General features: G+C 38.3%; 1 protein-coding gene across 2 annotated transcripts in view; it reads left to right on the top strand.

Annotated features, from left to right (window-relative positions):
- The window catches only part of FAM162A (family with sequence similarity 162 member A), a 159,380-nt gene that overhangs the window by 765 nt on the left and 142,647 nt on the right, over window positions 1–15,968 (top strand). For both annotated transcript variants that reach the window (XR_012495941.1, XM_019714020.2), the window contains exon 2: window positions 15,359–15,481. Coding sequence is in view for 1 of the 2 variants with exons in the window: in XM_019714020.2 (XP_019569579.2) it covers window positions 15,359–15,481 (123 nt within the window). In the remaining variant the exon portion in view is untranslated. The remainder of the gene's footprint in view (window positions 1–15,358; window positions 15,482–15,968) is intronic.

Below are 15,968 nucleotides of genomic sequence, written 5' to 3'. Positions count from 1 at the left end.
AATTAAGTGCTTCGAATTTCTTGGAGGAAAGTATTACGTCAATGCAGGATCTGCGGTTTGTTTTCCTAGTTGACTTTGACATTTATATAATGGGTATTTGAAGTCAGAGCTTAATTTGCCTTCTTGGGGTACCAGCAGAGCCTTGCTTAGTAGAAGCTAAGAAGTCAGCGTTTGCCTCTTGGCTCTTTACTAGGCACTAATGCCAATCACTCCTTTAGTCACCTTTATGAGTTTTGATAAGGCATGATGATTGATCTCTTATTCCTTGTTATCAAATTACTAAAAAGTTGTTTAATTCAAAGTTTAAAGGACGAATGGCCCCAAACTTGGCTATGGAAATTATGTAAATGTGCATTATAAATGAAGTAATGTAAAAAAAAGTTACCTTTACATACATGGCTTACTTTGCCTTCCAATGGAGAGTGGACTGGAAAATGGACTCAAACTGGAGAATGTTATTTACTTCCTTTAGCACAAATACCGCCTCCACTAAAAGAGATTGATTTCATTGATTTGTTCAGCTTTGTTGAACTAATTTGCCAAAAATCTTTTGTATACACTAGTCCCCCCTAATCAGTGGTTTCGCTTCCCTTGGTTTCAGTTACCTGTGGTCAATTGTGGTCTGAAAATATTAAATAGAAAATTTCATAATTTATAAATTTTAAGTTTGGGGCTGCTCTGAGTAGTATGATGAAATCTTGCACTTTCCCATTCTAACTCACCCCGGACGTAAACCAGCATTTCGTCACTGTATACACTACTAGCTTGTTAGTCACTTAGTACTTGTCTTGATTATCAGTTTGGCAATTTTGATAAGCAGTGTTTGCGTTCAAGTCACCCTTATTTTAGTTAATAATGGCCCGAAAGCGCAAGGGTAGTGATGCTGGCAATTCGGATATGCCAACGAGAAGCCGTGACATGTACTTATGTGTAGGATATGTAGGATAGGGTTCGTTCGGTACTATCCATTGTTTCAGGCCTCCCCTGGGGGTCTTGGAGTGTATCCCCTGTGGGAAAGGTGGGACTACTGTACATCCAGTTAACTGTTATAAAGCTTTTCAGCAAGGTAAGTGAAAGGGCCATTACTCTGTAAAAAAACTAAAATAGACTGAGTGAAAGTGACTTTGACTACATAGCAGCTAAGACTGAGTGTTTATAAGTAGTTCATCGTCTTGCCTTGAGAATGTATTTATGCGTTATAAAGATTCCAAAGCCTCTCTGCAGACTTGTGATGTTTAAGAACTTTTTTCGGGCACTCACTCAAAATTCCTTGAGCCATTTAAGAACAGTTTCACTCCAGATAGATCCACTAAAGATGTTACATGAGCAACTCTTTCCAAATGATCTTCCCTGAATGTCTGAATGTTTTGTGAGCAAGTCCAAACAATCCGGTCTTTCACCCACTTTTGCCCATTTTATAGCTAAATACATTCACATATATTATTTTACTTGACTGATTTCTCTGAGAAGCCCTCTTAGGTAAATCTTATCATCCCTTCTCCATTTTACAAGTAAAGAAACAGGTCAGAGGATGAAAATGACTTGCACAGTGTTAGAGTCAGGAGATAAGCCTGCCTTCTCATTCTGGAACTTGTGTTCTTTGCTTTGTTCAAGCTGTTTATTCACAATAAGTGTGTATATGTGTTTGTCCCCGGCTAATTTGGTCTCTCTCTTGTGAAATGAAAGAGTCATGAAATGCAGATTTACTTGTGAAAGGGAAGCACACATTTGTATGCAATTGGATTTTCAAGTAAGAAGACTGATTTAACAAGCAGCCTTAACCAGATAATGGAGGTATAGTCAGTCAGTCCTCTTATCCACAGATTCCACCAACCACAGATTCAACCAACCGTGGATCAAAAATACTCAGAAAAATGTTACCTTGTCTCTGATGTGTATTGTGTAGTTAGGCCTATGGTGGTTGCATCAGTACTAAGCATGTACCCTTTTTTCCTTGTCATTATTCCCTGAACTATATAATAGCTATTTACACAGCATTTACATTGTATTAGGTATTAAAAAGTATTTTACAGGTAATTGAAAGCATTCTAGAAGATGTGGGTAGGTTATATGCAAATACTATACTATTTTATATAAGGGCCTTGAGCATCCTTGAAGTTTGGTTTCCGAGGGGGTCCTGGACACAGTGCCCATAAGATACCAAGGAATGAATGTATACCTCACTTATCCAGAATATTATTTGGAATAAGATACTCTAGGTGAGTGAAATTTCAAATAGCCAAAGCTTAATCCTTAAATGATAGACCCTTATTTTTAATTGTTTCTGTTGGAAATCTTTGGCATACTCCCTTAGCAAATGGACTTTTTTGAGCTTGAATTTGTTTGTTTTGTAGATATAGGTCAGGGTTAACTTACAAGTCTTGGACTCCTTCATAGATGAAAGGTCCTGTGGACCTCTGAAATTATTATATATATAAGATACAATTATATTCAAATGTTTACGATTATATACCTGTTTTAGGGGAAGAGGATCCATAGCCTATATCCATTACTCAGAGCAATCTGTACTCTAAGTTAAAAATGATTTGGAGCTAAATGGCTACTGGCCCACATTTCTGTGGGTTTCGTGAAGGTAAAGACTGGATCTGTTGTGTTTTTACTAAATCCTCAGCACTCATCAGTGTCCAGCTCACAGTAGACAGGCAATAGATATTTTCTGGAAGAAAGACACTAGGAAATATCTTGGAACATGCTGCAAATATAAGGTAGGTGTTCTTACCTCCTTTCTGAAAGTATAGAATAAAATAGATACAACCTTCAGGACATTGTATCTTTCTACACAGAAAAATTATTAGGTCAAAGGAACAGAATGGCCTTATAAGAATGTTTCTTCACACCTTCAGAAAAGTTTTACTGTCCTAAATTCCTTTGACAGCAGATTTTAAAATGAATTTATGACTATTTTTATACCAATGCAATGGACCATGGGCAGCCTCTTTGTCAGTTTAACCCACATCACTGAGCACTGGAGTCAAGAAATACCTTAAAAGTCTTGTAGGCCAGCTCCCTCATTTTAAAGATGAAGAAACTTAAGGACCAAGAAGGAAATTGACTTGCCAAGGGACGCACACGTACACTGGTGGGCCATAACCAATATCTGCTGGCTCCCATTCTGATTTTATTGCCTCTACATTCATTGTTCTTTTGGCTTGTTCTTGCTAACTAACTCTAAATGAGTACCTACCGTTTTTACTGCTCCAGTTTTTGGCTTTGCTTATCTCTCCCTCCAGATCTTGCCAACAGGTTTTTATTGAGCACATGCTTTGTGCCCTGTATACTATAAAAGCTCTAAAATGAGTGGACTGCCACTCCTCCTAGGGCTCGAGTTTATTTCAGTGAACAAGCATATCTATATAATACACCTGAGCTTACACATGACTATATTAAGTTCTAGATGACAGAACAGATTTTGAGTTCTGCTGTGGTGTCTGGAGCCGGTTCCTAGTGGCTTTATTGCACATCTCATCCCAGTTTTACAAAGTGTTGTTACGTTGGTAGCTTGAAATCTGCCATGGTGACGGTGTTTGGCAAATACTGCAAATCAGGGCTTTTCCCCACCAACCCGCTCCCAACAGCCAGCATAACACTGGCTTTAAAAATTCAGAGAAAGGAAAAGCCGTGTCGGTTATGATTATCTACTGAAGGCTTCATTGAAATAGAAGGGATGGGAAAGTCACATGAGCAAAGATAGGGGTAGTAATGAGTCTGGAGAGGGTATGGGGGAGAAAGGATTGCCTTGGATTTTGGTCAGAAGGTACTAGGAGATAGGTATGGCTTTTTGAGGATTTTGAACCAGATGAATTTGGACAAAAAGGAAGCCTTTAAGCAGAAGTCATTAAAGAAACATTTTTGGAAAATTAAGATGGCCGCTGCATACAACATGAATAGCTGCTGCCTGTGAAGATACAACGGTAATCTATGTGTGAGGTGATGATGTAAGTGACAAAAGAGGAACATATCCGGGACGTGTTTTGAAGAAATGATTTGTATGGGTTTGAGACAGTAATTTAAGGAAGGACTTAAAGACTGACATTTTTGAGCATGGAGAACTGAAGAACTGTTGCCCCATTTTCAAAAAGAAATGAATTGGGAAGGGATACTGGTTTGGCCGAGAGGATGGTACTTTATTGAGTGGTAGGTGGCATTGAGTTATAAGGTAAAAATTGTATCTCTCAGTCAAAGGCCTTAGGACAAAGGAGAGGTAAAGTTAGGGAAATACATGGAACCATCAGTGCGGAATAGAGGCAAAGACTAAACCTTGAGGGCCTGACATAAGTAATAGGAAGTGGCAAAGAGGCTGTTAAATAAGATGGATCATAGAGGTCAGGAAAGAAGAGACAATGCGGAAGAATGTCAGGAGGGACTGAATCCTTATAGAAGGATGAGCTCAGCAGCGTCAAATGGCCACAAAGATGGGAAGAGTTATACAACTCTAGTTATACTAGAATCTAAAAAACATATTCATATCACTAGTGTTGTTACAACAATTTTAGTAAAATGAGTGGCAGAGGAAACATTGTAGTAAAATGTGTGGGTGGTGAGGCGAGGTGAAGGTAGTAGGTACATGCCACCCATTCAGCCATTTGAGCTATGAAAGTAAGGAGATTAGTATTTTATTTATAAGAGCTGTTGAGAACAACTGAGTGTTTCATCCAAGATAGTGGACTCCCAGTGCCACTGTGGTGTGATGAATAGGAATTCTCATCAACTACTGATAGAAGTGTAAATCGATTCAGCCTATCTAGAAAGCAGTTGGTTATCTATATTAAGAATCGTAAAAGTGTTCATATCTTTTAACTCTCATACCTTTTAGCCCTCTACTACCAGGATTCTATATAAGAAAATAATCAGCAAAGCCGTCAGAAATTTGTGTAGAAAACTGTCCACTGAAACATTATTTGTAATACTGAAAAATGGGAGACAAATCCTGTCATAGGGAATGATTGAATTCAAGTTCTGTTTGTTGGATGTTATACAACTAGCAAATTTTTAAATTAGTATATAGGAAAAGTGTTTGTGAGATAAGCAAGGTATAGTATTATGTGAGTATGAAAAATGTATATGTTGTGTATAAGCACAGGAAAAAGGGTGGAAGAAATACACCATATTGTTATTCCTGGAGAGTGTGATTATGGGTGCTTTTATTTTTCTTCATACATTTTTTTTTTTTTTAGCTTCCAAATGCCTGTAATGAGCAAGTGTTACCTTTATGATTTCAAGTTTTGTTTTTTTGTTTGTTTTTTAAGAGCAGGGAAGCACCGTTTGGCATGAAAAGGTCAGTGGAAAGGAAGGATCCGAGATGAGAGAGGATGGTGAGATAAGTTTGGTACAACTTCCTAATAAGAGGGATCACAGATGGAAGGGTTTACTACCGTGTTTCCCCGAAAATAAGACCTAGCTGGACCATCAGCTCTAATGTGTCTTTTGGAGCAAAATTTAATATAAGACCTGGTATTATTTTAGTATAAGACCGGGTATAATATAATATAATTAATATAATATAATACAGTATAGTATAATATAATATAATAAATATCAGGTCTTAGCCTGCCTGGAAGGACTAGCCTGCTGGGAAGGAGGAGAAAACAGATGGAGAGATAGGGAATCTGTTTCTGTCACAAAGCTAATTTAGGTCAACAGTGAAGGCCAAGAGAGTTTCAAATAGCCCCTGTTGAGAGTGGGCTGGAATGTTAATGGGAAGAAAATCGTTTACCAAGGAGTGGCCCCATCTCACTGAAGTTTAGCCACCAGATACATAGACTTGCAAGACTTTTTTCCATAGTTCCCCCCCACCCCCGCAACTTAAAAACTGGCCAGGTTCCAAAGATTTATTTATAAATCTGTTTTTTCTACTCTAAAATATTTTTCTCATAGAACCAATGTTACAAATGGTGATTAGGGTTCTAGCCAGCCCACAAAACTCATTATGTCGATCTGTCTTGCCAATTTTCCCTCCCTAATGTTTTTCACATCTGTTAAGTTCTCTTCATCAGGAGGTTCCTTATTCATGTCTTCCCACTCCTGCTCCCTTTCCCTCCCTGTCCCTCAGCCCAGTCCTGTGCTGCATTCTGCACTCAGATTTGTCTTCCAGAAACATCATTATTATTGTTCTCCTGCTCAAAACTGCTCTGCCTGTTTCCCAAATCCTCTTGGAGCTGGGCAGATAAAGACCTCTCACTGTGAGGGCCATTGGGCAGCCACCATACGGAGCCAGAGGGAGTAGGCCATTATCGGCACTTCAGTTCTGAGCCCTAGAACGTCAGCAGGGGCAGGGGCCTGGTTAGCAAGGCAGAGCTAAGAGTTAGGCTTGTGAGTGACAGCCGGGCACTAGACCCAGAAGTCTGCATCACATACAAGAGCAGGGCAAACCACATTTGAAGCCAGAAAAAAAGTCCATCCCTTGTCAAAATAGTTGCAGACAGGAGATAGCAAGCCATTCAGGTCTAATCTTTGGGAAAGCTCAGAGCAAGTAGGTATTTCAGTTTTGTTCATTTGCTTTGTTGTGGTCAGCCCCTTAGGCAGTCCAGCTTTGTTTCTAATGTGGAAGCTAAATCAATGGTTCTCTATTCTAAATGAGCTCTGGTTAGGAATAAGAGCTCCAACTTCTCTAATGACATAATTACCCTAATTTAACCATTCTTTCTACTAGGTCTGTTGAATAGCTACAAACATAAGACGTACAATTCATAGTAATTATACCGTATTGATGAGATAGTGTATGTATAGGAACCTTGCTGTCCTCAGGATACACAGCTTTTTCTTTCTGACACTTAAAGTGGACTGTGATTCACAAAACAAACTTTCAAAGTTCCTGCCTCAGACTTGCCCTTTCCTAGCACAGCAAGACCGTAGGACTAGCAATATCCTTTTTCAGTTCTAACAGGATTAAATAGGCATCTGTGGCCTAGCCTGAGAACCAAGTATTTAGATAAGGAAATCTTTCCATGAGACATGGAAAAGAGGAACGTTGTCCCAGAAACAAGCTTCTCCCAGCGGAGGTCGTGGTAGCTACTGGCCTTCAGGAACCACCGGGAAGAGAGAACGAGGTGCATGGGCAAACAGTCTTACATCAGTGCGCATGATCGGGTCTGGTCATTGATTGTGAGACAGACACTGGCTGTGTTTACCCATGATGGGCGGCCAGCTGCTTTGCAAGAGGGATGTGCAATAAAGCCTCTTCCACAGGAGTTGAGGTAAGGCAACTGGAGAACAGTTCTCACTGCATGTTCTCAAGGACCGAGTGGTGTATTAGAGACCGCGTGCTCTGTAAAAATCTGAAAGCTGAGCGTACTCCACAGGGATTCCAAACTGTCGGTGTAATAAGTTACACAGTATTGACATTCAGAAATTAGAAGTAAAGCAGAGCTTCTGTTCAGTAAATTAACTGTTGAAAAGAGGAATTTTGAGCCCAGCCAGAGACAGATGAAGCTGCGCTGGTGCTCCCTGGTCACGCGTGTAGTTTGTGTTCAGCTGGGACTCGCGCTAGCTGTTTGTGCTCAAACATGGCAGTGCAGGAGAATCACTTACCTATGGACTCTTTGAAAAAATATTAATGCCAGAGTCCCACTCCGAGAAATTGGGATTTAATTGGTCTGGGATGACCCTGTGCGATTTTTTTTTAAGGTACTCTGGTGATTCCAATATGCAAAGTTTGAAATTCACTTTTCTAGAGCAGTGCTTCTCAAACTTGAGTATGCGTAAGCATCACGTGGAGGGCTTGTAAAAACATTTTTCTAGGCCCCACTTCAGAAGATTCTGAAGGTTTGGGCTGGAGTCCGAGCATCTATTTCAGCCACTCCCAGCTGAGGCCGGGGAACGCTGTCCTAGACTAGAGATGGCTGTTGCGTTCCATGTGTCGGGCACATGGAGTCCTCAGCAGCTGTTGAAAGAATATGGGTGTCATTTTGATTCTCAAAATTTAATGTTCCTGTGAATCACGTGGCTATCTCATTAAAAGTGCAGATTCAGATTTTGTAGGTCTGGGGGTGGTAGCTGAGAGTCTGCCTTTACAAAAAATCTCCTGGGTAATGTCAACCACTCTTGAGAATAGCAAGGTATGACAAGATAGATACTCTTTTGTATAATTTTCTCATCTCATTTCCACCAGGGTTACGCTAGTCAGATAACCTTCACCTGCATAGCTCTGATCTACCGTGAATTGGGCACATTTCCTACTATACCCCATTCCTTTCTTTTTCTCTTCCATTCCAAAATCATATTGGGATGCAAGTGAGTGACTGATATTTTAATAACGATGACATCAGATTCTAATTTTTAAATGTTAAATATCAAGTAAATATAAAATATTCATAAAAGATGTATAAACTAAAAACAAGATATAATTAATACTCATGTACCCTGTTTTTCACATTTGTTTTATTTTGGAATAATTTTAATTTACAGAAAAGTTGCAGCAAAGGTAGTACAGAGTTCTGTATAGCCCTCACCCAGTTTCCTGTAATATCAACATCTTACATAACCACAGTACATTTGTCAAACTAAGAAATTAATGTTAGTACATTACTATCAACTAAAGGACAGATTTTGTTCGGTTGTCACCAGTTATTCTGTTGTTTCCTGTCTCAGCATCCATTCTAGGATATCACGTTGCATTTAGCTGTCATGTCTCTTTAGTCTCTTCTGGTTTGTGACAGTTTCATATTCTTTGATTTTTATGATCTTGACAGTTTTGAAGAATACTGGTCAGATATATTGTAGAATGGCTCTCAATTTGGGTTTGATGCTTCCTTACGATGAGACTGGGGTTAGGAGGTTGGGAAAGAATAAAGAGCAGAGCTAATGTGCCCTTCTCATCACATCATGTTAGTACATAATATCCACGTGATTTATGACTGGTGATTTTAACCTTGGCTGGTTTGTTTCTTCCTTGCAAAGTTACTGTTTTTCCCTTTCCATACTCTTTTCTTTGGAAGCAAGTCACTAAGTCCAATCCACACTCAAAGGGAAAGGAGTCCAGGACGGAAGAGTATCTCCATATATTTGGGATTTTTCTTTAAGGAAGATTTATCTCTTCTCCCCCATTTTTTCATTCATCCAGTTATTGTGGTTGATATTACCTGGGAGCTTTTTAGAAATGCCGACTGTCAGCTCCCACCCACTCTTAGACTTACAAAATCTGAATCTGGATTTTTAATGAGCTACCCAAGCTGATTTCATAGGAACATCAAATTTTGAGAATCAAAAAGACACCCATGTTCATTCAACAGCTGCTGAGTGCTTATCGTGTTCCAGACACATGGAAACAAATTTATCCAAAAGTTTGGATAAATTAGAAATTACATGGACTTGTATATTTTATACCTTAAGTTATAATCTATACTACCTCATTTATTTTGTTGCTCAAATTAGTCCGGTTTAGACTCTATCAGATCAGCTGCTGTGTTCCTTTACATGACCCCATCCTTTTGTTTTCTGAACACTTTTCCTTTCTGGTGCTACAGGATGTTGCCAGTTCATCTTGCATTTTCTCTGCCCCAGCCTAGAACCAACCATTTTTCTCTAAGGAGCCTCAGTTCCTTTAATTGGTTAATGGCATTTAGAAACCAAGATCTGGGCACCGAGTGTGCTTGTTGGTACTGAAGTGTCACTGAAGCCAGGCCCACCCAGTGGGTGGAGCTGGGAAATACATGTATGTATACTAAGCCCAGTGTATACACATAATTATGTCTATATCTGTCCATCTGTCTATCTTATGTCATCTTCCTATCTGTATATAAAAATACATATATTTATAAAGCTGAAAGAGTTCACAGTGAGTTCTCTGACTGATCCCGCACCACAGGGTTCATTCTATCCTTCCACCCTTGCTTTTGGCACTTCTTTCCCTGACAGTCAGAAACCTGGCTGTTTACTTATTTGTTCAACCCTATTTACTTATTTACTTATTTGTTCAACCGTAGTATGCTTGTAGTTTTTAGAATCATTAACCCATGCTCCTGTAAGAAACAAATTGTCCAGTTAGAGTACAGTGATTATATATAGTTCTTTTTGTCTTTAGTCTTAGTTTCCAATCAAAACAATGTTTTCCAAAGTTACTTAGGTCAGCTCCTTTTTTCCCCACCTTGAAAGTCATGAGGTTATTTTATGTCCTATATGTCTAATACTAAGATACATTTGTCAAAGTCTCCTTCCATTGTGGAATTCCCCACAACGTCCTGGTCTTGATATTTTAAAATTTACGTATATTAAAGTTCTTTGTGATGTACAGTTTTATGGGTTGCAACAAATCCATGATTTTATTTTTAAGCAAATCATTGGCAAACTTCATAGCTGGCAACACACCTGGAACACACCTGACAACTGATCTTGACACTGATTAAGAAACCCTAAATTAGATCATCTTCTAAAAGCCTCTTTCTCTTCCAGCATTCATTGAACCTTCATTTACCATCACTAATCCCAAAAATTGGTCATGTCCCAGGTCACATCACTCATGGTTATCTCCAGGAGGATCTTGCAAGATTCTGAGGAAAAAAGGCATCCCCATCTTTCTATACTGTCCATCATGAGGTTGGAAAGGAGGGGACAACAGGGCAGAAGCCAGTACTTGAACCAGCCTGATCCCAGCTGACCCGTTCCATCCTCCAGCTAGCAGCCATACCTCTAAGGCACTGGTTGTCACACTGAGCCCCAGACCAACAGTATCAGCATTACCTGGGAAATTGTTAGAAATGCAGAGTCTCGGGCCTCACCCCTACTTACTGAATTAGAAACTCCGGAAATGAGGTCCAGTAATCTGTGTTACAAGTCTTCTGGGTGATTCCGATACACACTGAAGTTTGAGAGCCTCTACCCTTAAGAGTAACCAGCCTTTGGCCTGTCAGAGCCTTCGAGGCAGCTGTGAGGCTGCATCTTGACTTCCTGCTGAGGCCCTGGGGATGCAGCGCTGTCAGCCAGGGACAGGCTGCAAGTGCAGTAAGAGGGTTAAAGGGCTGTTTTCCTTTTGGGTTGTATGTTTTTAGTTGTGATCCACCAGAAGATGGAAAATTTCTGGCTTGGATGTCTAAGACAAAATATACTACCTCTAAAACGTTTATGCTTTCATTTTTTTTGTAATCATAAAGTAAAAACTGAGATCACATTAAGTACTTCGTTGTTTTAGTGCTGTCAGTTTTTTTAAATTATTTTTTAACGCCGTCTATTATGTATAAGATTATATTCGTGTGTGTTTTAATCAGCATTTATATTTTAGGGAGGTAAAAATTATTGGCATCCAGTTGAAGTTGTAGTAAGAAAACGTTGGGAGATATTTTCTCATCTAGTTAAACCTTTCATGCCTTCAAGCTGCTGTCCCCTCCTTCCATCTCAGGTACCTCTGTGACCTCGAATCCCACTTCTCTTCCCATTCTTTACTCTGTTCCAGCCACTCTGGCCTTGTTATGGTCTCTAGAATCACTTTAGGGCTTTTGCACTTACCATTGTTTCTGTTTGGAATATGCTTCCACCAGATGTCTGCATATACCGTGTTTCCCTGAAAGTAAGACCTAACCAGAAAATAAGCCCCAGCATGATTTTTCAGGATGCTCGTAATATAAAATAAGCCCTAATGCGTCTTTTGGAGCAAAAATTAATATAAGACCTGGTCTTATTTTTGGGGAAATACGGTGGGGTTTATTTTATATTACAAGCATCCTGAAAAATCATGCTAGGGCTTATTTTCCAGTTAGGTCTTATTTTCAGGGAAACATGGTAGATTCGTAAAGCTAGCACCCTCACTTCCTTCAAAAGTGGCATTCTCAAACGGGACTTCCTGACTACCCTATGTGAAATTTCACACACTTCATTACAAGCATACAAATATGTCCCATCCCCATTGTTAATGTTTTCTCTCTGGCACTTGCTAGCTAACTGTATATGCAGACATATATACATACGTGTGTATGCATTACATACACTTTCTCTCCAATAGAATGTAAGTTCTACTGGCATAGATTTTTATCTGTTTTTGTATATTGCCTAGAACAATGCCTGACATATGATAGGTACTCAGTTATTATTTGTTGAATGAATATCTCCAAACATGCATTTATGTGACTGATAGTAAGTATGTGTACATGTTAGCATTTTTGCTTTATCATTATTACCCAAACAGCTGAGAAGCAACTTCTGTTCTCAACTGCCTCTGTTCTGTTCCATTTTCCTAAATTGCTTCTGTTGTAACTAAGAGGGATGAGGAAGGGCAGCTCCGTAAGGAAATAATTATTGATTCTTTTTCTGTTTCCTGTTTAGAGAGCAGAGTCCATCTAGCTCACTGCCAGTTACCCTTGTTCCATTCTGTCTCAGTGTCTGCCAGAGGGGAATGGGACAGGATGGTGTGAAATGGGCATCGTAGGTCTCATTAAACCAGTGGTTCTCTGGGGAAGATGAAGAAGTCCTGGAGATGAATGGTAGTGATGGTGGATGGTGGTGATGGTGGCACACCAATGTGAATGTACTTAATGCCACAAAACTGTATTCTTAAAAATAGTTAAAATGGTAAATTTTGTATTATGTATATTTTAACACAATTGAAAAAAAAAAAATGTGGTTCTCAAACTGTAACTCCAAACCAGAAGAAGCAGCTTCACTGAGGAACTTGTTAGAAGTACAGATCGAACCTCCACTCCAAAACTATTGGTTCCGAAAAAGTGATTTGTGTTTTAACAAGCCATTCAGGTTGTTCTGATGCACAATGAAGTTTGAGAATCACAGCATTAAATAATTTTGTTTTAACTCTGAGAGCTGTTAAAAAAAAAAAAAAAGCCTATTGAAAAGTTTTATAGAATTTTCTCATGTCCTGGTAACTGTATAATTACCTTGGTCAGAAATTCTGACCACTTTAGGGGTAAAATTGAAAAGTGCTCTGGAAATGTTTTGAAGATTAATGGTTTAAATAGTGTTTCAAAAAACAAACTTAATATTTAGAGTGCCTGCTGTGTGTCAAGCATCTTGCCAAATGCTGTCATATTTATTTTTTCTATTTAACCCTCAAATTAGCCCTGGTGAAGTAAATGCTACATTATCCACATTTAAAATGAGGAAAGAAGCTGAGCTCAATTGAATTTATCTACTTTCCCAGGCAAAGCTTTCTGGGATTACAGACCTAGAAAACTGCAATAAATGAGACCTCTTATGCAGGTAACCACAGATCTTTATACACAAATAGAGGTTCCAACTTCTGGTAAATCAGAGTAAGGACCTCTGGAAATCCACTCCTATGTAAAAGTAATGAAAATACTGCCAAAAATTCTTAAAATCAACTTTTTCAGAAGTCTAGAAAATAACTAGAGGTTTGTGATGATCTAAGTAACATTTATCCTAGAAAAATGACTTAATCATGCGATGAACAGCAAGTCTTACGGAGTTTTAACTAATTGATATGAGCCCCATACTCAGACTGCGTATCTCCTTTATCCCCCACCCTCATCAGAACTATTTCTGGCTGTCTGTACTTCAATTCTGATTAATTATCGACCGGTTGAAATTTACATGCTGAAGCTGAAGGTGAATATTGCTAATGGAAATTTAAGTTCTTAAGAATGAATGTCTTTTCTAGCTTGTTTACTAAGTAAAAAGGCTTGGAAACATTACAAACCCAGTAAGGACTAGCCGCCCTCCCTGAGCATCTCTAAAAACATTTCCTCTTTAAAGGAACCAGAGCACGTTGAAGGAATGTCTCATTCTAAATCGGGGCCAGGAAGCATTCAAAATGAGTCTGGAACATATTGTCAGGAAGGGAGCTATCAGTGATCATTGAGCACATGCTGAAAGGACTCATGAGCCAACTTAGACGAGTTCCCAGTGATTAAAGATGGGAACATCTGAGTATCAAAAAGAAGAATGGCAAATGGACTGGAGCATATCATGCATTAAAATACAAGAATTCCTTATGATACTTAAACTAAAAGTCATCTGTAGAGGTTGCCAGGAAACCAGTTCATTAATTTGAAAACTGGCAAATAAAGGGAAAGAAACATTTATTACACATAACTTTTACCTTAGGATAACCAAATTGTTAATGTGGAAAATAATACTTGCACTTTGCAGCCTCTACTGAAACAATAGATCAGGTAACAATCAGCAATGTCTGCTAAAAACATTAGATGAAAGGTGGATGGGGAACTTTGTTAGGGATGAGTCAGACTGAAATCACCTACTGATCAATCTTAATATCACAAAAAGACAAAACTGGTGGATATGCACTAGGGGTACACAATACACCTATGAGATATTGCTAAAAATTCTAATTTCAATATGATCAAACCTCAAAAATCTATTTACAAGAAATAGAGGAATATGTTAACATTATGGAGATGCAATCAACAAAATCAAAACTGAGAGAGACTCTATAGAACTAATAACGTAGTTTCTTCGATAAATTAGAAGAAAAGGAAGGAGGCAGGCGGGGAGACCTACACAAGAAGCGTCAATCACATTCAATGTTTGCACCTATTTAGAATAAACCAACTAAAAAAGTTATGAACCCACTTAGGAAATGGAATCATAATATTTGGTTTTAATGTGCTGATAACAAGGAATTATTTTTTAGTAATACAAATGATACTCTAGATGTGATTTTGAAAAGTTACTGTTTTGGGATGCATACTGAAGTATTTATGAGTGAGCTAATATGTTTGGGATTTGCTTTAAAATAATCCAGTAAGGGGTACGGAGTGGGTGGGGTTCAGATGAAACAATATTTATTGGCCATGTATTGATAATTGTTGAAACTGGGTGATGAATATGTGGAGATTTATAATACTACTCTCTATAGGTGCTTAGAATTTAGATTTTTAAAATTAACTACTATATTCTTACATGTAATAGTTTTATACATTATATATACATATATATATAATTTTTAAATTACACATAATTCATGACTCTATCCAAAGTTGATTTTTAGAAGGAACAAGTCTTTCTAGAACCCCTTGTCATTGCAGCTCCTTACCCAGAGTTTACCAGAAGAGTATTGGCAACTTGGCATCTTGGTTTATCACTTCTAGAAGGTTGCTAATCTTTCTTTACTTAAACAGTTGGTTGCTATAATACATAATATTTCCACCAGAACCATTATTGTACTAAGACTTGTGAGGTACTTTCATAAAACTTACAGCTGATAAAATGTTTATGTTGTAAATACATAATTTCCTAATCAGCAACACATCAGTATTTTAAAACAACACCTCATGGCACCGTAAATATAGTATATGTATCTTACATGTCGAATAATATATTCATTTGAGTTAATTATTATAAATGAAATATATACCTTTCAGGCATTTCTCATTTTGAGACATCAGATTTTCTTTCTCTGAAATGTTTTTCTCTTTTCTAGGAAATTGGTTTAGGTTATGTGAAAGAGATGCTTCCTCGTCTCCAAGACTTACCAGAAACTCTGATTTGAAGAGAATAAATGGATTTTGCACCAAACCACAGGAAAGTCCAAAAGCTCCATCCCGTAAGTTTTTGTTAGCTTTTCCAGTTAAATGACTAGGCAGCTCCCAAAGAGCAGGACAATTTGGAATCAAAAGAACTTAAAAGAGAGGTGGTTACAGGGGTTCCTGCGTCATGCCCTATCATGCAGTTCAGGCTCCCAGATTGTCCTGACATTGGCTGTGCTTTCTTCATTAAAAATGACAAATAAGGAAAATAAAGAAATCACATGTAGCAGTGCTTTCTTCATTTTCCTTATTTGTCATTTTTATCTCTTGACTCAAAGATTGGACTGGAGTATTTTGTAAAAGAACAGATGCACCAAAGTAAATAGTGGCCTAGAAATGATCTTTTAAGAAACCCCAAAGATGAACCAAATCAAGAAATGATATTTTGGGTAAACTAAAACTAGAGCTAAGCTCTGGCCTGGGCATTAACTTCAGCTATGTTTCATCCTCTTCCTGACTCAAACCCTTCTCAGTATCACCACTATGAGAAGAAGGAATATAATT

This window comes from Rhinolophus sinicus, linkage group LG01 (genome assembly GCF_036562045.2).
Source record: "Rhinolophus sinicus isolate RSC01 linkage group LG01, ASM3656204v1, whole genome shotgun sequence".
Lineage (NCBI taxonomy): Eukaryota > Metazoa > Chordata > Mammalia > Chiroptera > Rhinolophidae > Rhinolophus > Rhinolophus sinicus.
The sequence above is the reverse complement of the archived record's forward strand: the minus strand, read 5'-3'. Positions and strand labels throughout refer to the sequence as shown.